Source organism: Lampris incognitus, chromosome 10, assembly GCF_029633865.1.
Source record: "Lampris incognitus isolate fLamInc1 chromosome 10, fLamInc1.hap2, whole genome shotgun sequence".
Taxonomy (NCBI): Eukaryota; Metazoa; Chordata; class Actinopteri; order Lampriformes; family Lampridae; genus Lampris; species Lampris incognitus.
In genome coordinates this window covers 15,524,814-15,546,161 of record NC_079220.1, presented here as the reverse complement: position 1 = coordinate 15,546,161, position 21,348 = coordinate 15,524,814, and the positions used below count along the sequence as shown (strand labels likewise).

Genomic DNA, 21,348 nt, shown 5'->3' with positions numbered 1-21,348 from the left:
TTGTTGTTATTATTATCATTATTATCATCCTCAACAATGGACAGGAAGAAAATGCCTAGTTAAAAAAAACAACTGCAGACCACGCAAGGTGTTCGCTCGCCCCCCGTGGCCACATTTCATGGTGGCCCTTGATGAAGAAGACGTTGCCGTGCTGAGGAGTTCTTCTGAACTCTGCTGCACTTGTTTGTGTATCGGGAATTTTTTTTTCTTCTATGACTCTACTCTTTGAACCATCTACCCTTCATCTATCAATTCATCCGTTCATCCCCAAGGTTCAGACGGTAACCTCCGTCTTACTGTTGGTGGTCAGTCCTTTGTGCTTGGGGTGCACATGCGGCGAGTGGCTGTAGCCCAGCGGTTGGGAGAAAAGCTCGGGGAGCGTCTCGATGCTGAACTGCCTCTTGTTGGAGTAGGCGTGGCGTCGGCTGTTCTGCTGGTGCAGAAGTGGGTGCTGATGTTGTGGCGGGTGCTGCGGCGGCAGCTGGATGGGGTGATGCGGCGGCCCCTGGAGCCCCATGTGGGAGCCTTGGTGTGGGCCGTGGCTCTTGCTGGGGTCCCAGGCTTTGAAGGCCGAGCTGGAGGTGAGCGGGTGGGTGTTGGTCTTGGAGATCTTGGGCTTGGGGATCTGCGAGGCGTTGATGGTGATGGCCAGCGGCGCGTGGATGTCCGGCGGCGGGAGAAAGGGCTTGTCCTTGGGGTGGAACGCGATTGGCTGAAAGGTGGGCGGAGACTGGCGGTGGGTGTAGTCGACCATCGGGTAGCTCTTGTAGTAGTCCCTTGCAGCCGTGTCTGAAATGGTGTTGGGGCAGAGGAGGAGGGGAGGAAGGGCACAAGGAAGAGGGAGATAATTGAATTATTCATCTAATGAACTGACAATTTTCCAATGTAACCCTAAACCTAGAAGTAATGATTGGTATATGTAGGTGTGTAAAAAGCACCCTCCAATAATGCTGGGCAATATGGAAAATGCTAATAAGGATATTATTATCACGATAATCGGGAATTTTGCACGATATATATATATATATATATATATATACAACTGAGATTCATCACATTTAGCTGTTTGGTAATGTAAAGGATCATATCAAACCAGAACTAGTTTTCAAACAATAGACCCTAAAATACATCAGACCTCATTTTGAGACAGATTTTAGGAAGGAAATTCTTGTTATCATTAATTCAGACAACAAAATTGTGTATCACGATATGACAGTATCAAAATGTCATCCTTGAACAATACCACTGAAAGATGATAAACAGAAATATTGAATTTTTGTCCAGCCCTGCTCTCAAAGCTGTATTAATATCATACATACAACAAGTAGCACACACACAATGTAACAAGATTCTCTTGTTACACAGAATGTCACAAGATCTGTTCTCTTGTTTCATTTATTATTATTATTATTATTAAAATGAGTCTACATACTAAAAAAGCAGGCTAAGTATTTTTGCAAGTGTTGGTGAAGCCTAATCTCGCCTCTCTCTCCCTCATCTGTTCATAATATTTAGACATTTATGGTTAGTTAAGCAAATAATTGTGTGTGTAATTGTGTGTGTGCGCATGCATGCATGCGCAGGTGTATGAGGGAGTAATCAAGGTAAGATACATGGCCAGCATTGGGGGTGGGCCAGACCAGGCTATGCCTGCTGATGGCGCCCCCCCCCCATCCCCACATACCTGTCCTCATAAACCTATTTGTGATTGATGTCATTTTTGACCTGTCACAGTGTGGAATTAGCTCACAGTGTAGGAACGGAAGACGGCTAGACCGCCACTTCATCAGGCTACCAAAATTGACATCAAAATCCATCCATTATCCAAGTTGCTTATCCCAATCGAGGTCGTGGGATGCTGGAGCCTATCCCAGCAGTCACTGGGCAGCAGGCGGGGAGACACCCTGGACAGGCTGCCAGGCCATCATATTCACACCAATGGACAATTTAGTACGGCTGATTCACCTGACCTGCATGTCTTTGGACTGTGGGAGGAAACCGGAGCACCCCGAGGAAACCCACGAAAACACGGGGGGAACACGCAAACTCCACACAGAGGACGACCTGGGATTACCCCCAAGATTGGACTACCCCGGGATTTGAACCCAGGACCTAATTGCTGTGAGGCGACCGTGCTAACCACTGCACCACCATGCCACCCGACATCAGAAATTAGTTTTGAAAAATAAAACAGCCTGTCTCCGTCAGTACATCCACGTCCTCGCTCTCCGTGCCGCCAGTGCTGCCAGCAGCCTGTCAGCCCTCCACCTCTCCATGCTACAGCATCGCCGGCACCACAACTAGCAACGCCGGCCTCCTCCAGCTCAGCTTCAACAGCTGCTTGCTCCTGCTGCTGACTGGATCGAACCAGAGCAAGCACCCCTGCAGCGATCATTAGCTGCGAATGACCTCGGTGCTAACATGCCCAGTCGGGTAAAACTGGACACGTTTCCAGCTCCAACCATTTCAGAGAAGAAATGGATGTTTGCAGCTGCATGGCACCACAACAGACCCTGGCTGAAATATTCAGTTAAAGGTGATGCTGCCTTTTGTTTTCCGTGCTACAAATTTATGGGGGGTTGCTGGAGCCCATTATTATTATTATTATTATTGTTATTATTGTTGTTGTTGTTGTTGTCGTAACAACAATAGTGATGATAACATATAGTTACAAAACACTTTTCATGAACAAAAACATGAAATTGCTGTGTAGTGCGGCAGTGCGGATGCAGTGGTGCTGTTGTTGCTATTTTGCAGTTGCCGTGGTGATTTTGTGTGCCCCCTCATGAAACTCAGATGCCCGTCCTATTGATTTGCTCTAGTGCCAGGTCTGGTAAGATGCATCCTCATCCTGAGCTTATTCAGACACCTGTATGTAGCCTTGACTGACAAAGCCCTGCGGCCAAAAATCTCTCTCTCTCTCACTCACTCACACACATACAAACACACACACACATACACACACACACACACACACACACACATTCTCCCTCTCTCACTTACTCACCCAATCAGACCCCACTCACTCACACACACACACACACACACACACACACACATACACACACTCTCCCTCTTTCACTTACTCACACACACACACACACACACACACACACACACACACACTCCCTCTCTCACTTACTCAATCAGACACCACTCACTCACACACACACACACTCCCTCTCTCACTTACTCAATCAGACACCACTCACTCACACACACACACACTCCCTCTCTCACTTACTCAATCAGACACCACTCACTCACACACACACACACTCCCTCTCTCACCTACTCACTCAATCAGACACTCACTCACTCACACATACAAACACACACATACTCTTACTCACACACACATCCTCACATACACACACATACTCACTCACTCACACATACATATGCACGCACACACACTCTTCTCTCTCACTCACTCACTCACTCACTTACTTACACACACACATACTCTCTTACACACGCACGCACGCACACAATTTCTTGATAAGTCCTCTAACCACAGCTGTCAGGTAATCCAGCGAAATAAAGGAAGGTAAAGTCATGGCGGTAGCCGTAGGCCGCGCGTGTGTGTTTACATGCGAGTGTGCGTGTGCATGGGTGCGTGTGGACGTGTACGTGCACATGCACGTGTTTGTGTCACATCTATTTAAGCAGCTGCGTGCGCATTGGGCAGGGGCTAAAAACTGCCGGCAGCGCCGCACCAACACAGGAATGGAGCCACGGGGAGAGGTCGCACAGCAACATCCCATCATCCGCTGATACCGACAGAGAGAGACAACGACGACCACGGCAACGACGATGGAAACCAGGACTAAATCCGGTAGAGGAGGGTTAAGGCATGGTGAGCGCGCGCTAGTCAACGCGGAGTAAAAATAGAGTGGGCTCGGCGTGTCACGTTGGATTAGAGCAGGGTCTCTGAGCGGTGAGGTCATCGCCGCCGCAAGCCCTCCTCCTCCCGCCCCGAAGACACCAACAACCTTGTTTGTTTAGCCCCATTTTATCACTCCGTCTTGCCTTGGAAGGAAAGACACACAAAAGAGAGAAACATTATGATATTCTCATTCTGTCTGTTTGTTTACGTGTTTTTCCACCTCCGACTTTACCTTGGCGTCTTTTCGCTCTTTCGCCGTTTCTCCATCGAACACGTAGGCTACTCTCCGCCTGTGGTTGTTTTTGTTTGTTTTGCTCGTTTTAGTCACAGGCCGGGAGTGAAGTGTCCTTTTTGTGTGTTTACTCATTTCAAAAAAGTTCTCCAACGGCTTAAAAACTCTCGAGGCCGGGCGCCCGGGTAGCATAGCGGTCTATTCCGTTGCCTACCAACAAGGGGATCCTGGTTTGAATCCCCGTGGTACCTCCGGCTTGGTCGGGCGTCCCTACACACTGTAGTGGACTCTATGGAAATGATTCACCATAAGCGGTTCTGGTCGCTTTAAGAAAGTGTTTCCAGGCTGACCACGTGTTGGTGTAGTCAATGAGAGAAATTGTCCGACTCTACTTTCCTGCAATTCCTACAAGACACAGTGGGTCGTGTCTGTGGGTGGGAAGCCGGATGTGGGTATGTGTCCTGGCCGCTGCACTAGCGCCTCCTCTGGTCGGTCGGGGTGCCTGTTTGGAGGGGAACTGGGGGGAATAGCGTGAGCCTGCCACGTGCTACGTTCCCCTGGTGAAACCCCTCACTGTCAGGTGAAAAGAAGTGGCTGGCGACTCCACATGTATCGGAGGAGGCATATGGTAGTCTGCAGCCCTCCCTGGATCAGCAGAGGGGGTGGCGCAGTGACCGGGAAGGCTCGGAAGAGTGGGGTAATTGGCCGGATACAGTTGAGGATAAAAAAAAACACCTCGAGGGCCTTTGCCCGCCAAGTCTGAATTTTTCCTCAGAATTTTTTTTTTTTGGCTGGATTGTTTCCCCCCTTTTTTCCCTAGTTGTACTTGTTTTCTGAGCCGTCCCGGTCACTGGTCCACCACCTCTGCCGATCCAGGGAGGGCTTCAGACTACCACATGTCTCCTCCGATACATGTGGAGTCGTCAGCTGCTTCTTTTCACCTGAAAATGAGGAGTTTCACCAGGGGGATGTAGCTCGTGGGAGGATCACGCTATTCACCCCAGTTCCCCCTCCCCCCGGAACAGGCGCCCCAACCGACCAGAGGAGGCACGTGGTCCTCTCCTTTTCTCCTTGTACATGACATCCCTGGGTTCTGTTATTCGTTCGCATGACTTCTCTTACCATTGTTATGCCGATGACACCCAGCTGATCTTGTCCTTCCCTCCCTCTGACACACAAGTAGAGACACGCATTGCTGCGTGCTTGACTGCCATCTCGGAGTGGATGGTGACACACCACCTGAAGCTCAATCTAGACAAGACAGAGCTGACGTTCCCCCCGGGGAAAGGTTGCCTGCACCGAGACCTGGCCATCACCATTAACAAGATCGTGGTGACGTTAACTCGGACTGTGAGGATCTGAGTGTGATCCTGGACGACCAACTGTCGTTTGCTGCAAACGCTGCATTGGTTGCTCGCTCCTGCAGATTTCTCCTCTATAACATCAGGAGGATTCGCCCATTCCTCACCGACGAGACGGCACAGCTGCTCATCCAGGCTCTGGTCATCTCCTGGCTGGACTACGGCAACTCCCTCCTTGCTGGCAACCCGGCGTCAGCCATCAGACCTCTAGAGCTTGTTCAGAAAGCTGCAGCTCGTCTGGTGTTCAACCGCCCTAAGTTCTCCCACACAACTCCCCTTCTCATGTCCCTACACTGGCTCCCAGTAGCTGCTCGCATCCAGTTTAAGACTCTGGTGCTAGCCTACAGGGCAGTGAAAGGAACAGCGCCTTCCTATCTCCAGGCCATGGTCAAGCCCTACACCCCCACCCGACCACTTTGCTCTGCTGCCTCGGGACGCCTGGTTGCCCCGTCGCTCAGAGGCCCCTGCTGCCGATTGACCCGATCACGGCTCTTTTCTGTCCTGGTCCCACAGTGGTGGGATGAACTCCCCAATGATGTCAGGACAACGGAGTCGCTGCCCATCTTTCGGCGCAGGTTGAAAACTCACCTCTTCAAGAACTACTACCCTGTTACTTGCTCTTAGCACTTATTGTATTCACTCATTTAAAACAAAAAATCTCTTTCTTGCGCTTTTACTTTAGCACTGGTTTTGCTCTTAGATGCTTGTTTAAATGCATTTATGACTTCTGATGACTAGTAGTTCTCCTGATTTCCAACGTTAAATGATGCACTTATTGTAAGTTGCTTTGGATAAAAGCATCGGCTAAATGACTGTAGTGTAGTGTAGTGTAGTGTAGTGTAGTGTAGTGTAGTGTAGTGTAGTGTGGTGTGGTGTAGTGTAGTGTAGTGTAGCAACCAGGACACATACCCACATCCATCTTCCACCTGCAGACACGGCCAATTGTGTCTGTAGGGACGCCCGATCAAGCCGGAGGTAACACGGGGATTCGAACCAGAGATCCCTGTGTTGGTAGGCAATGGAATAGATCACTATGCTACCTGGACGCCCCCTTAGAAATGTTTGCGTGCTGTAAAATGAGTATGACCTCACTTTTTACCTGTCAGGTTTACACGCCGACTCCGAATCAGGTCATCAGAACAGTTCCGTTTTTTTTTTCTTATTTATATTTTTTCAATGCATTTTTTCGCATCAATCAATAAGCTCTTGGAGAACCTTTTAGGGTTGCCAAAGCACGATGACAGATTAAAAGATAACAAAACACGTACTTGGTGTGCAAAGGCCTTTAATTGTATATTCTCCAACTGTTTCCTGTCTCTGAATGAAGGACGTCTAATGTCAGGGGGTTTATCACAACCAAGGGGACACATCAAGAACACTGAGCGTCTTCTGCATGGAAAACACTCCCTCCATCAAAGGGACGGAAAGAGAGACCATAACAGAGAGACAGACGGCAGGTAGGACATCATACTGAGCTCATTGAAAGAGTCACAAACAGAGAGAGTGAGACGAGAAAATACTTCACTGAATCCACTGGCGGGGCCAAATCAGAATAATTTGGGCTTATTCTTCCTGCAGAAAGCACTGAAGAGCTGAATACTACTAATTGCGCTGAATGCTGATAATGACACCGTAGTGAAAAGAGGAATTGTTTGGCTTTAATGGCAGTAAGTGTGCCAAATTTGGTAAGTTGGTCACACATAGAAGATTAGATTGTGTGCAATTATTTGTGTGTGCATGGATGTGGGTTTGCATATGCGATTGCATGTATGCACACAATGTGCGTGCGCTTTTTTAGGTACACACGTGCGTTCAACTGTATGTGTGCCAAGCGCTGCACAACCAGGGACGCATTTACATGCAAGCGCTATCCACAGTTCTGAGGAGGGAATAAGCTACTTGATTTGCATCTGTGTACTAAAGCCTACCACATGGTTTTGGAAGCAGAGAATAGCCGTGTTTACTCGCTGCCAGCTTCTTTGTAATACGACGAAGGCACTTTATTGGACGTCAGCGGCGTAGGGATAGTCTCTGTGTTTAATATGCAGAGTATCCGACCCACATTGAAACCCATTACATGCACGTGGCACCGCTCCATCCCCGAGAGGTGCCGTCTAGAAAAATCCGTGGATTGGAATTTTAAGTGGTGGCATTGTAGAGCATCGGATGTTTTGTCAAACACAAGGAAAACTTAAAAGCTTAAAATAATACATCCTAATTGGGTAGAGGTGGCATCTACAGCATGGATGGTCTCTCTATGGGTACAACAAAAGTTGCAGTATAGCTTTGTGAGTGAAAAATTGCTTCATTTCCACGTGGACAGATGTGGACAGTCGTGATGGGGAAAGTTAATGGTTCAACTCAGTTGAACCATCAAACTCAGTTGCTGCTGGCCAAGCTGCTTTTAGCATTTTAGCATCCACAGACAGGTGTAAAATATAAAATTAATGAGTTCATAAACTGTATGTCCACAGGCGTCCGGGTGGTATGGTGGTCTATTCCATTGCCTACCAACATGGGGATCGCTGGCTTGAATCCCCGTGTTACCTCCGGCTTGGTTAGGCGTCCCTGCAGACACAATTGGCTGTCTGCGGGTGGGAAGCCGGATGTGGGTATGTGTCCTGGCCGCTGCACTAGTGCCTCCTCTGGTCGGTCGGGGTGCCTGTTCAGGAGGGAGGAGGAACTGGGGGGAATAGCGTGATCATCATATGTGCTACATTCCCCTGGTGAAACTCCTCACTGTCAGGTGAAAAGAAGCAGCTGGCGACTCCACATGTATCAGAGGAGGCATGTGGTAGTCTGCAGCCCTCCCTGGATCGGCAGAGGGGTGGAGCAGAGACCGGGACGGCTCGGAAGAGTGGGGTAATTGGCCACATACAATTGCAGAGAAAAAGGAGGAAAATTAACAACAACAAAAAAAACAGCCTGTCTGTCCACACATGTGGTATACTTGGTTTACATATAGATTAAATACATGTTGGGCAAACGAAACACGAATATTAAACTGAGAATAGCGGCACATAAAGCTGCTATCAGAAATGGGAACAGGATTTATAAAGATGAAAATTAAGATAAGAGAGGGCTCACTTAAATTTGTTGGGATCAAGAGGGTCCTACTGATGTGAGAGGAGGTTATTTATTACTAAATTTTATTACAAAAAGAAGTTTTAGGATATATTTAGTATGTATGATTAGATTTCCTTGTATTGATACTAGCCAGCAAATAGTAGTACAATATAATATACTATATTATACTGTGGTATAGTATAGTATTGTATAGTATATACTATATATATATTACATACACTATATACTGTGCTTCAATGTAGGATACTGTAGTATAGTAGAGTGTTGTAGTTGTAGTCTATTTAAGCACCTGTGTGATATTATTTATAACCAATCTGATAACTATGACTTTAACTCCCTTGAGTTAAAATTATTGCCAGGTCTCCCTGGAAAAAGAGGTTTGAAATCTCAATGGGATCCTCCTGAATAGACAGCGGTTAAATAAAAATAAATAAATAAAATAACTTGCAGGTAAGCCTGTGTATGTGCTGTAGACGCTTCATTTTTGCTACTCACCTGTAAAAGAGAGTTGTGTTTCATTCCTCTCTGTTCAGAATCCAGTCATTGCATTGCACATGTTCAGTGCTATCTAATGCAATATATTATGATCTTTCTCCAAAAACCGTTCCAACTTAAACACATGCACATCCGCACCCCCCCCCCCCACACAACACAACGCAACACACATACCATGTCATCCTATACTTGTGGGGTCCCTTCATTGACTAGATTCATTCCCTAGCCCTTAACCTTAGCCATCATAACTACATGCCCAGCCTTATCCCTTACCCTAACCTTAACCTAATCCTAATTCTAACCTTATCCCTAAAACCAAGTCCTCACCCTAAAATAGACCTTTTTCCTCACGGGGATCCATAAAATGTCCCCACAAGGTAGGTGGTTTCAGTTTTTTGTATCCTAATGGGGACACACACACAAACATGCTTCACACAGGAAGGAGGGTAGTGAGAGCACATATGCGTTGCCAGCAGGGGCACAAAGGCACCAGGGTCCCCTGTGATGATATTATCTGTTCTTTAGCATCCATTTCACCCCTCTCCCTCATGTTCCCTTAACGTTTTGCTCTGCTGATCTGCAGCTTCATCCTTTACTCTTTGTACACACCGCAATGCCAAATGTTGACCACTAAAAACGTAATATTGACCCCCATGGGGGCTTCAGGGTGGGATTGAGCATTCTACCCGGTTCACTGAGAGATGTGTGCTGATTTAAATCAGTTAGCTTTGCGGAGCGACTCTGGGAAAATGTGCCCGTTGGCATGCACAGTAAACAGAAACCTCCAAGATACACTGTAAGAAACAAGTCCCGTGTGTTTTAGTTTTTTTTTTTACCCTTGGCCGAGGTCTGTCTTACTCTTCTTTTATTCCCTGTTACCGAAACCTTTGCTTTCTCTTTGTCCTTCATTCCACCCACTCACTGTCTTCCTCTTCATTCTTGTGTGTCTGTACTGTCTTCCTCTTCATTTTTGTCTTCTGTACTTCCTGATTCTTCCTGATACAGTGCCTACTTACCACGGGCCCAGCCATCAACCCCACACCTCAGCAATCCCATTGCGTTAGTGCATTCTTCCTGCGGGGTGTAATTTAAAATATCCTGAAAAATCCTCTTTAGCGCCGCTTTTAATGCATAAGGATCGACCAGCTCTGACTTGCCCCAGTGAGTTAAGACCAGAATAGGCTGTACGTTCCTGGCGGGTCCCCAGCGTAATGAGAGTTTTAGTTATGATCCCGAGTCCCAGGAGGAAGAGTAAATTCTCTCGCTTGGGCTGCCGGGCTGAAAAGCTCATAAACCACAGGCTTTAACTTTTCCTCATTAGTAACCACAGGTACGACACGAATTACTGATTCGCTGTAGTCACTTTCTTACATCATTCCACCTCTGATCGTCTATCAGGCGATAGCCAACCTGACGCAACGTCTTGCAAAAACACGGGGGAAAAAAAGGCTTAATTTTTTTTTTGTAACCAGCAAAAAAGTTAGGACAATGGAGGGAGGTACTGTAATGTTGGTTGTTTCTAGCAAAGTTGTATCATGCAAGTGATATTGAAAGGCAGGTGATTATACTCCATATGGAATTAGATAGAGCCATTAAATTTGATTTACAGTGGAATCAGACTGCATGCTTGGATTTCATCAGTCACATCAAATCTATTTCAATTTGATCTATCTATCTATCTATCTATCTATCTATCTATCTATCTATCTATCTATCTATCTATCTATCTATCTATCTATCTATCTATCTATCTATCTATCTATCTATCTATCTATCTATCTATCTATATATCTATCTGTCTGTCTGTCTGTCTGTCTGTCTACTCTGGCAGACTGTCTGGTACATGGTCTATTAAACCCAGTTGGCCCGTTTATCATGATATTCTCTCTCCCTACTGTCCTTCCTTCTTTTCTCGCTTCCTTCCTCATCCATGTTGGTCAGCTTTGTGTTGGTGTTGATTGAGGTTCTCATGCGTTACTATGAGTGTAACCTAAACCACACAGCAGGTCGGCCTGGTGCTGCAACAGCTCAGCTTTGGTGCGGTGTGATGTTCGCTGTGGACCGCTGTGTGAAAGTCATGATTCAAAGTGAAGACTTCAGAGTGGTTTGGTCCAGAGACCCACAGTTGTACTTGGCACAGCTTAGCTGGCACCCACAGCGTCTACTACCCTGTCCAAACTGTTGTGTGTCCTAGCCCTGACTTTGCCCCCACAGCCAGGTCTTACTGGGTTGGTTATTGCCCCGACGGAAAGCCAAGAAGCGTGTGTGAATGTAATTGGTGTGTGTGTGTACATGGGAGTGGGTGTTAAAGGGGGGATGTCTATAGGTGTAAGTGTACATCAGGCCATAAGGGTTGCATCTGAGCTTTGTGTGTGTGTGTGTCTGTGTGTGTCTGTGTGTGTGTGTGTGTGTGTGTGTGTGTGTGTGTGTGTGTGTGTGTGTGTGTGTGTGTGTGTATGTCTGCTCATGTGAATAGTGTGCTTCTCACTGAAACCCGTTTATGATTGTCATTCATTGCCCCAAACTGGGTTTCTACTAAAATCTGATTATAATACATCTGCATAGTAAGAGGAAAATATTATAAATAATCCACAATATCACCAAAAAGTTGTACACACTTATTCTGTAATTTATTTTTTTCTGTCGTTTCCAAGGCTGGTCTTTTGACAGTTGCGTGAAGTCATAGCCGTCATTTGGCACTGTATCGTGTGCCAGCCCAGTTTTTCAGCTTTGCTGCCATCTGCACCTTCTGTGTGATGGTCTTTGTTTGCGTGTGTGTGTGTGTCCGTGTGCGTGTGTCTGTTTGTTTGTGTGGGTTTTCCATGGGACCATAAGGCTCATTGCTCAAGTCATGAAACACGAAGAAGCGAATAATCTCCAGAGGAGGGAGAGAGAGGTAGCGAGAGAGAGAAAGGATGGAGAGAGAGAGGATCGATGCGGTGTTTACAAATGAGATTTAGAAATATAAATCAGGAAGGGTGTGTGACCTCACATGCCGAGCCGTATGCATGGCGTTGGTGTGACCGTGCACGAGTGTGGATTTATGTGCGTGTGTGTCGATGCATATATGTTATGTGAGGTCGTAGGTGTGTTATTAAGGGGCATGTCAACATGCGGAGCCAGAGGACCAACTGTGTCCCGGCTGGGAGCAAGCACGACCTCCATGCCGTGGCGTGCCAGGCTAATAGTGCTGTGTCAGATCAGTGTGTGTGTGTGTGTGTGTGTGTTTGAGAAAAAGAGAGAGAGACTGCAGATGCAGGTTTAGGAAAAAGAGGACAAGAAGCAGTTTAATTTCACCGCCATTGAACACAGAGAGAGCGGGCCGCAGCGACGGGGAAGAAAAGAGCGATACATCTCGTTGGGAGTCAGATTTGTTGCCTTGGAGTATTTCTGTAGCGTGGTGTGCGTCCGCGAGCGGTGTGAGTGGCTGAGGCGATGCTGTGTCGATGGCCTCCTGACACAGCCGGCGTCCCGTTCTAAGATTACCGAGCTTGAGGAACTCAACGGTTCTCTCGCCATAGCGCTCTCCGCCTTTCTCCAGTCTCTCTTTGCGATGCCTCAACAGCCTCTCTCTCTTTACCCTCAGCAGCCCGTCTGTTCCGTCTGTTAGCGTCACTTGCTTTGCACAAACGCTAATTCTGCTAAACCGTGTGCTAACGATGAGAGAGGAGCAGCTCACATGAAGAGCTGTTCTCTGTCCGTCGGTGTCCTTTGTCCAGCCGTCTGAGGGAATCGTCCCTCTTTTGTTTGTCGCTGCCAGTTCTCACAAGCTTTAGCATACAGTTCAGTTCTTTACATGAAAGTCTCTCTTTCGCAAAGTTTGTCACCAAGTGCTTTAAAAACAAAACTTAGAAAAGCAGCTCTCTCGGGAGGTTATTTCTTCGTCTGTGTCAGAAGTGTCCAGAGCTCCTCGGCTGCGGTGTGTGATGAACTTGAGTGATGATGTGCAGGGCTGTCCATGGAAGTACTGCTGTAGTTGTGCACTGTGTGAATGAGCAATGCACATACGCGTGTCAAACTGCCTTTATTCATTACCATCAGTGTGTCCTTCTCTGTGTACAGTCATAAGATGACAGTGTGTGCATGTGTGTGCATAGATGATGGACCAAAACATTATGGCCACCTGCCTAATATATTGTTGGTCCTCCATGTGCCGCCAAAACAGCACAGACCTGCCGAGGCATGGGCTCTACAAGACCCCTGAAGGTGTCCTTGTGGTTTCTGGCACCAATACATTAGCAGCAGATCCGTCAAGTCCTGTAAGCGAGGTGGAGACACTGCGGATCGGACTTGTCGATCCAGCACGTCCCACAGATGCTCAGTCAGATTGAGATCTGGAGAATTTGGAGGCCAGGGCAACACCTTGAACACTTCATCATGTTCCTCAAACCATTCCTGAACGGTGTGTGCAGTGTGGCAGTGCGCATTATCCTGCTGAAAGAGGCCACTGCCATCAGGGAATACCATTGCCATGAGGGGTGTACCTGGTCTGAAACCATGTTTAGGTAGGTGGCACATGTCAAATTGACATCCACATGAATGCCGGGACCCAGGGTTTCCCAGCAGAACATTGTCCAGAGCATCACACTTCCTCCACTGGCTTGTCATCTTCCTACAGTGCATCCTGGTGCCATCACTTCCCCAGGTAAATGGCGCACACGTACACAGCCATCCACGTGATCTAAAAGTGAACAGGACTCATCGGACCAGTTGACCTTCTTCCACTGCTCCAAGGTCCAGTTCCAATGCTTGCGTGCCCATTGTAGGTGCTTTCGATGGTGGGCAGGGTTCATCATGGGAACTCTGTACTCTCACAGTCTGCAGCTACGCCACCCCATATGCAGCAGGGTGCGACACACTATGCATTGTGAGACATTCCTCTTATAACCATCATTAAAATTTTCTGTGACTTATCCAAAGGAGTTGAATCAAGTGCAACTGGACTTGGTATAATTATCAGTCCAGTTGCACTTGATTCAACTCCTTTGGATAACCATGACCTGGATGAATGAGAACATTCACAGACATGTTTCTGTGACTTGTGCCACAGTAGACCTTCTGTCAGTTCGGACCAGATGGGGTAGTCTTCATTGACCTCATTATAAGCCTTGGGCGCTCAATACTCTGTCGCTAGTTTGTGGTTTGTCCGTCCTCAGACTACTGTCAGTAGGTACTCGCCACTGATGACCGGGAGCATCACACAAGTCTTGTCATTTCAGAGATGCTCTGACCCAGTTGTCTGGCCATAACAGTTTGGTCCTTGTCAAAGTCGCTCAGGTCGTTTACTCCTGCCCATTTCTCCTACATCCACTACACTGACTTCAAGAACTGATTTTTCGCTCACCATCTGATCTACCCAGACCTCGACGTGTGCCCTTGTTTGGAGATAATCAACGTTATTTGGGTCACCTGTGAGTGGTCATAATGTTTTGGCTCATCATCATATGTGTAAGTCTGTGTGCGTGTGTGTTTGCATGATGTGTTTGCTAGGCGATTGTTGTTGCTCCATGGGTGTGTGTGTGTATGTTTGCATGCAGTGTTTGAGGCAAAGCTGAAAAGCTGAGCCATTAACACAGTCCCACTACTGTCTAGACGTACTATCAGCCAACATGCAATGTGTGTGTGGTGTTTTGAGTGTGTCTGTTTTAACATGTGTTTGTGTTCATGTGTGTCTGGGTGTGTATGCTGCCTGTGTTTATTGTGTGTTAGCTTGTCTCTGTGTATAGACTTGCGGAGCAGCCAGAGAGGAAGCTTATCCTTGTTTTTGTCCTTCCTTTTTTTGAACAGCAGAGTATTTAAAAGGCTGATATGGTTGTGTTTCTAAATTACATCATCGTCGGCTGTGGTCGCGTGCCACCCCTGTGTGTAATCTACCCTTTTTTTCATCGCTTATTCAACATCCCTGCTTACAGAAATAATCCATGTTCAATATTTGACCCTCCTGTTTGGAAAACCTAATGGGCTGTAAATGTAGGTCCATGCGGTTGATATCCTGATGTGTGGTAATGTTATGTACGATACTGAGCGACAGATACAAAGTCAGCACAACGTGACATCTGTGATGGGAGTTACTCCCTTCATAACCTCACTGACATAACCCGCTTCCACCCAGCTCTCCGCCGTAAGACATCCAGGCCCGGTTTCCACACCAGCACTTGCCCTGAATAGCTCACAGGCTACACGAGGCAAACTTACATCATGTCAAGTCTGCTGGGAAATTTGGAGAAGACAATCCACAGGTTCAGGTCAGAATTACTTAGCATCTACTTGTCTGGCCAAACTGGGAAACTGATTGTTTGAGTAAAAAAAGAAATCCTTATTCTGCAGGTGAAGGTTCAGATGTGTCATGCTGGTTGGAGTCTGGGCAGAACACATAGATCAGAATACATTTACTCTTCTGGTGTGGGAAGATGGTGGCGTGAATTCACGTTTGCAGTGGCCTTACCCTGTATCGTCCATGCAGTGTCTTTGTCCGTGTCTGCATCTAAGTTTGTCTTCATTTGATGACTGGGAGAGCTGGCGCTGGATCGTCTGGGAGAGCTTGGTCTGCTGAGTTCTGTGGGCCCAGCGACCACGGCCCTGCCCGGAGATGCGCCCGAAGACGTAACACCGAGGGCGGTCTGACAGGATGCGGAAGCGGGGCAGGCTAAGCTAACTGCTAGCCCATGCAGACCGGCAGTTCTGATAACCCCAAGGGCGGTCAGGCAGTGGCCTCGCGTGGCGTTGACTGTGCTTTTAGTGTTGTGTAGAGTGTGGGGAGGTGTGTCGAAGGTGTCTGGCTGGGAGAGCTGGCGCTGGATCAGCTGGGGGAGCCTCTTCTGCTGCGTCTGGCGGGCTCAAGGACCACAGGCCTACCCGGCGCTGCGCCCGAAGAGGAAACATTGTGGGGGGGGGGGGTGACAGGATGCAGAAGCGGGCAGGCTAAGCTAATTCTAGCCCATGCAGATTGGCGGTTTTGACAGTCATCCTGACTGGCGTTCGTTCTCCTGGACAGTGATTTTTTGTTGTTGTTGTTGTTTAGTTTAAATATATGTGTGTATATATATGTGTATATAATATAATTGTGTTCTTGTAGTTTTTGGATGTGTGTTTTTGTCTTTGTCTCGCACTGTTGTGGGCTGGGGGAAACGATGTTTCATTTTATTTCCCCCAGCCCACAATAGTGCGACACAAAGAATTGAAATGACAAATAACATGTTCCTGATTCCTGATAGAGGTTTGCATGTGGATCAATGTCAGAATAACATGCATATAAGTTAAAAGTGGAAATGTATTTAACTGCAAATGAGGTTTATTAAAATTAAAACTGATTCAGAAGCACTGCAGTTGTCTGCTGTGTGGAAGACGATGGAGTCAGAGACAGCTGTCATTGTGGGCTGAATCTACTACTGCTACCACTACTACTACTACTACTACTACTACTACTAGTTTCGGCTGCTCCCGTTAGGGGTCACCACAGCGGATCATCCGTTTCCATCTCTTCCTGTCTTCTGCATCTTCCTCTGTCACGCCAGCCACCTGCATGTCCTCTCTCACCACATCCATAAACCTCCTCTTTGGCCTTCCTCTTTCCCTCTTCCCTAGCAACTCCATATTCAGCATCCTTCTCCCAATATACCCAGCATCTCTCCTCCACACATGACCAAGCCATGTCAATCTCGCCTCTCAGGAAGGACATCCGGCGTAAAATCTTTGCCAAATCAAATATGCGCATCATTGTGGGCTGAATACATAACTGTAATTATACGTTGGTCCCCCCCCATTTATCTATTTGCTGTCATTACATAGTCATATGGATGACAGCAGAATCAGAAATCATTCGATTCGCAGCGCCCACGATTATAAAAAACATATGAGTGGATGAGAGTAGCACTCATAAAAAATGAAAATAAAAATCTATTATTATGATGGATGGCTGCTTTGCCTGCCCAGTTGCCCCCACCAAGTTGGGGGTATCAATATAGCGTCATTCCATAGTTTTCATCATCTTTCCGCTTGAGACAGCTTGACTTATGTAACCCAGTGTTTTAGTGTGAGCATTATCTGGTAGGCTTTCATTTGCCTATCTGATCCTGTCTGCATGCATTAGTCCCTGTGATGTCTCGGATGGCAGGCCAGAGGTCATAGCATGGTGGCCTGACCTTAGCAGCTGATGGACTTGAGCTCAAAATGTGTGTGTGTGAGGGTGTCCGGGTGGTGTGGCGGTCTATTCCAATTCCTATTGCCAACCAACACAGGGATTGTCCGTTCGAATTCCCGTGTTACCTCCGGCTTGGTCGGGTTTCCCTACAGACACAATCGGCCGTGTCTGCGGGTGGGGAACCAGATGTGGGTATGTGTCCTGGTCGCTGCTCTAGCACCTCCTCTGGCCGGTCGGGGCGCCTGTTTGGGGGGGGGGCATTATCCTCCCACGTGCTACGTCCCCCCGGCGAAACTCCTCACTGTCAGGTGAGAAGAAGTGGCCGGTGACTCCACATGTATCGGAGGAGGCATGCGGTAGTCTGCAGCCCTCTTCGGATCGGCAGAGGGGGTGGAGCAGTGACCGGGATGGCTCGGAAGAGTGGGGTAATTGGCCAGATACAATTGGGAAGGAAAAAAAGGGGAAGAAGCCACAAAAAAAGGGGGGGGGGGTGCATGTGTGTGTGTGTGTGTGTGTGTGTGTGAGAGAGAGAGAGAGACAGACAGAGAGAGAGAAGTCCAACTCACCCACAGCCTTGAGTGAGGTGTACTTGTTGAAGCCAATGCCCAGGTTGTTGTGAGGGTGAGACAAGGCCATAGCCGGACCAAGGGGAGACAGGGCTGCGTTGTTCAAATGGTTATGATCTGAGAGACAGTGACGGGGGGAGGAAGGGGAAGAGAGAAACAAAGTGGGCGAGATAGAAGAAAGATGGATGAGAGCAAAGGGAGGGAAGCAGAGAGACAAAAAGAGATTTATTTATGTGTCAAAGCTTGAACATGTTGAAGGTCATCGCTGTCTGCATGTGTGTCGTAGCTGAGGCTCCTCAGTCATCTGTGCTGAGCTAGTTTAGGTTGCATGAGGTGAGGAGACCTGGACCAGGTTCAGCTGGAAGCTCGTGGTAACCGTCTTCACTGGGTATTATCTCACACACACACACACACACACATACACACACACACTCTCTCTCTCTCTCTCCAATCAATCTCTGTTCTCACAAGGGGTGACATGTAAATACACACATTATGCTGGGTTTGTTCGAAAGAGGAAGGTGACCCACCCGTACATGCACACACAAATAACACACAGGGTTACACACCAATTATTCATTTAAACATGCACGAGTATTTGCACAATATGGGTACACACACACGCACACACACACACACGCACACACACACACACACACAGCATCTATCTAGAAATTGTGTGTTCAGATTAGACGCACGGCGCCGAAACACCACAGCGATTGATGGATGTACACTTGAGGACATACAACGTCACACACACGTCAACAAACGGAGTTTATGAAAACACAATTAACATGGTCAGCTCTCAGCAGACAGTCAGGCAATGATTTGCGCAATGACCGAAACTGATGGAAAAAAGACTTACACACACACGCACACTGAAAGAGAAGGCCTGCCCTGTGTCTCTATACACATGATACGCGTACACACGTCCTGCATCATTGACACATGCTCTGTAACGGGCGACCCAAGATGAGAAACTGCAGTTTTATCCGGTTGTTGAGCATGATGTTGACCTGACCACAGCTGGGTGACCTCAACTGGTTGAGATCTGCCACAGAACCCAGAACGGATTGAGTTTCTGTAATGAAAACAGGCCGGGGTATTGCTCTTCCATAGCAAAATCATCATGACTGATCCACATCTAAGACCAGACATGTTTTCAGAGGGGGTTGAATCAGATCATCTGGATGCAGCGTTTATTGACAGATAAGTTTCATCACTCATCTAAGTTACCTCTTCAGTCTCAACTGACTGCAGGTATCCCCACCCCGATAAACAATACAATACAATGCAGTTGTGTAACGAACGGAACCCACGACCAGTTTCATATGCTGATATGGGCGGGATCATTAACTAGAGCTACAATGGCCATGTGTACTATTCACACAGGATTTGGGAATGTTTGCAATCACAGCACTGTAAGATGGCGACAGATGTACTCTTAGTGCCCCCCCCAGTTCAGGGATGGTCGTTCCCTCTTCACATAGATGGCCTCTTTGACTCCCCATTCAAACCAGCGTTCCTCCCTATTAAGGGTGTGCACATCCTCATCCTTGAAGGAGTGGCCACTGGCCTGTAGATGGGTGTAGACTGGAGTCCCGGCCTAACGTGTTAGCTCTCCTGTGTTGTGCCATGCTCTTGGCCAGTGTCTGTTTAGTTTTCTCAATGTACAAGTCACAGCAATCCTTCTGGCACTTAACAATATACACTATATTGCTCTGTTTGTGCCAGGGGACCTGATCCTTGGGGTGGACCAACTTCTGGCACAGCATGTTTTGGGGTTTGAAAGCAACTGAGATGCTGTGTTTGGAAAATACACGTCTCAACTGTTCCGACACTCCCACCACATATGGAAGCACCACTGGTTTACGCTTAGACAGCTGCTCTTCTTCTCCTCTCTTCGATCGGCTGCTGCACTGTTTGGGCATCTTCCCGGCTTTGACAAACGCCCAGTTAGGATAACCACGCTTAACCAAGGCCTGTTTAATGTGGGATTTCTCCCCTTCGGTGGGGACATTGTCAACTCGGTGGTACAATGAGCATCCTGATGACTCCTAGTTATGTGCTCCAGCGGATGATGAGAGTCAAACCTTGAGTACTGATCAGTATGTGTTGGTTTATGGTAAACATCAACAATCAAATGTCCCCCATCACCGATTGCAATTTCACAGTCTAAGAAGGCTAACCTGTCATTTTTCACACCCTCTCTGGTGAACTTGATGTGGTTGTCCACAGAGTTAATGTAGTCGGTGAAATGTGGTACATCCTGAGATTCAATTTAACCCGGGTGTCATCCATGAATCTGAACCAATGGCTAGGTGGTGTCCCTGGATAGGATATCAGAGCCCTCTTTTCCTCTTCTTCCATATACAAGTTGGCCATTATAGGTGAGACTAGGGAACCCATAGCAGACCCATGCCTCTGCCTATAGTACTGCCCCCTGTATGTGAAGTACATGGACTGAAAACACTTTCAGGTGCAGACACACTTGGTCAGTGTTAAGGGTGGTCCTATTGCTAAGGGTGGGGTTGTTTTGTAATTTCATACGGACTTCCTCCACTGCTTCATCAACAGGAACACATGTGAAGAGAGACTTAACGCCATAAGAGACCATTGTTTCATCCCTCTCCATAATGATGTTCCTCACCTTATCCACAAAATCCAGTGATCTGAATGTGATGTTCATTACTGCCTACCAACGGGTTAAGAATAGATGCAAGAAACTTAGAGACGTTATAGGTCACCGAGTTAATCATACAAACAATAGGCCGTAATGGCACATCCTGTTTATGTATCTTAGGTAAACCATACAGACTAGGTGTAGCTTCCTCCTGGGTATAATCTGTGGTACAGAATTCTGTCAATAGCATTGTCCTGATCTCACAGCTTCGGTCGTTATGCATCTGTCGCCATCTTACAACGCTGTGATGGCAAACGTTCCCAAATCCTCTGTGAATAGTACACATGGCCATTATAGCTCTAGTTAATGGGCACGCCCATATTTGCATGTGAGAGTGGTCGTTTGGTTTCGGTCGTTATGCATCTGTATTGTACTGTATTGTTTATAAGGGTGGGGGTCCTGCAGCCCGTTGAGACTGAAGAGGTCGCTGAGATGAGTGATGACATGTTTCTGTCAGTAAACACTGTGTCCAGATGAACTGGTTCAACCTTCTTTGACTTTCTCACCTGGGTTACCGAGCATGCATGAAGACGCTGGACGTGTGTTTTCCGAGTACTTGTTGGGTCATTCAGTGTTTTCTCTGTAGACCAATGTATGTAGTAAATAAGACCGCCACATGCATAGGGGTTGGGGCCGGCGCTCACTGGAGGCAGCCACACTGAATATACCATGATTTCGTTTTGCCCTACAGTGCATAAGGCCAAATTAAATAAATAAATAATCCACCAAAAATGTGATATGTCAACAGCTCATAACCCTCTTTGCAACACTTTTCATAACACATTTGGTTTGTTTTCTTGCCTCACAGCGAGAGGATGCTTGTTTTAATCCCAGACTTTCCATGTGGACGTTGCACGGGCTTCATCACACGGTCCAAAGACATGTGTGTTAGGTG

At 47.3% G+C, this 21,348-nt stretch overlaps 1 protein-coding gene across 1 annotated transcript in view; it reads right to left on the bottom strand.

The window, feature by feature from the left end:
* Nucleotides 1–274: 274 nt before the first annotated feature.
* The window catches only part of LOC130120030 (protein shisa-8-like), a 179,464-nt gene continuing 158,390 nt past the window's right edge, over nt 275–21,348 (bottom strand). The window contains exons 3-4 of the mRNA XM_056288642.1: nt 17,771–17,887; nt 275–789 (exon numbers count right to left, since the gene is read on the bottom strand). Of these exons, the coding sequence (XP_056144617.1) occupies nt 275–789; nt 17,771–17,887 (632 nt within the window). The remainder of the gene's footprint in view (nt 790–17,770; nt 17,888–21,348) is intronic.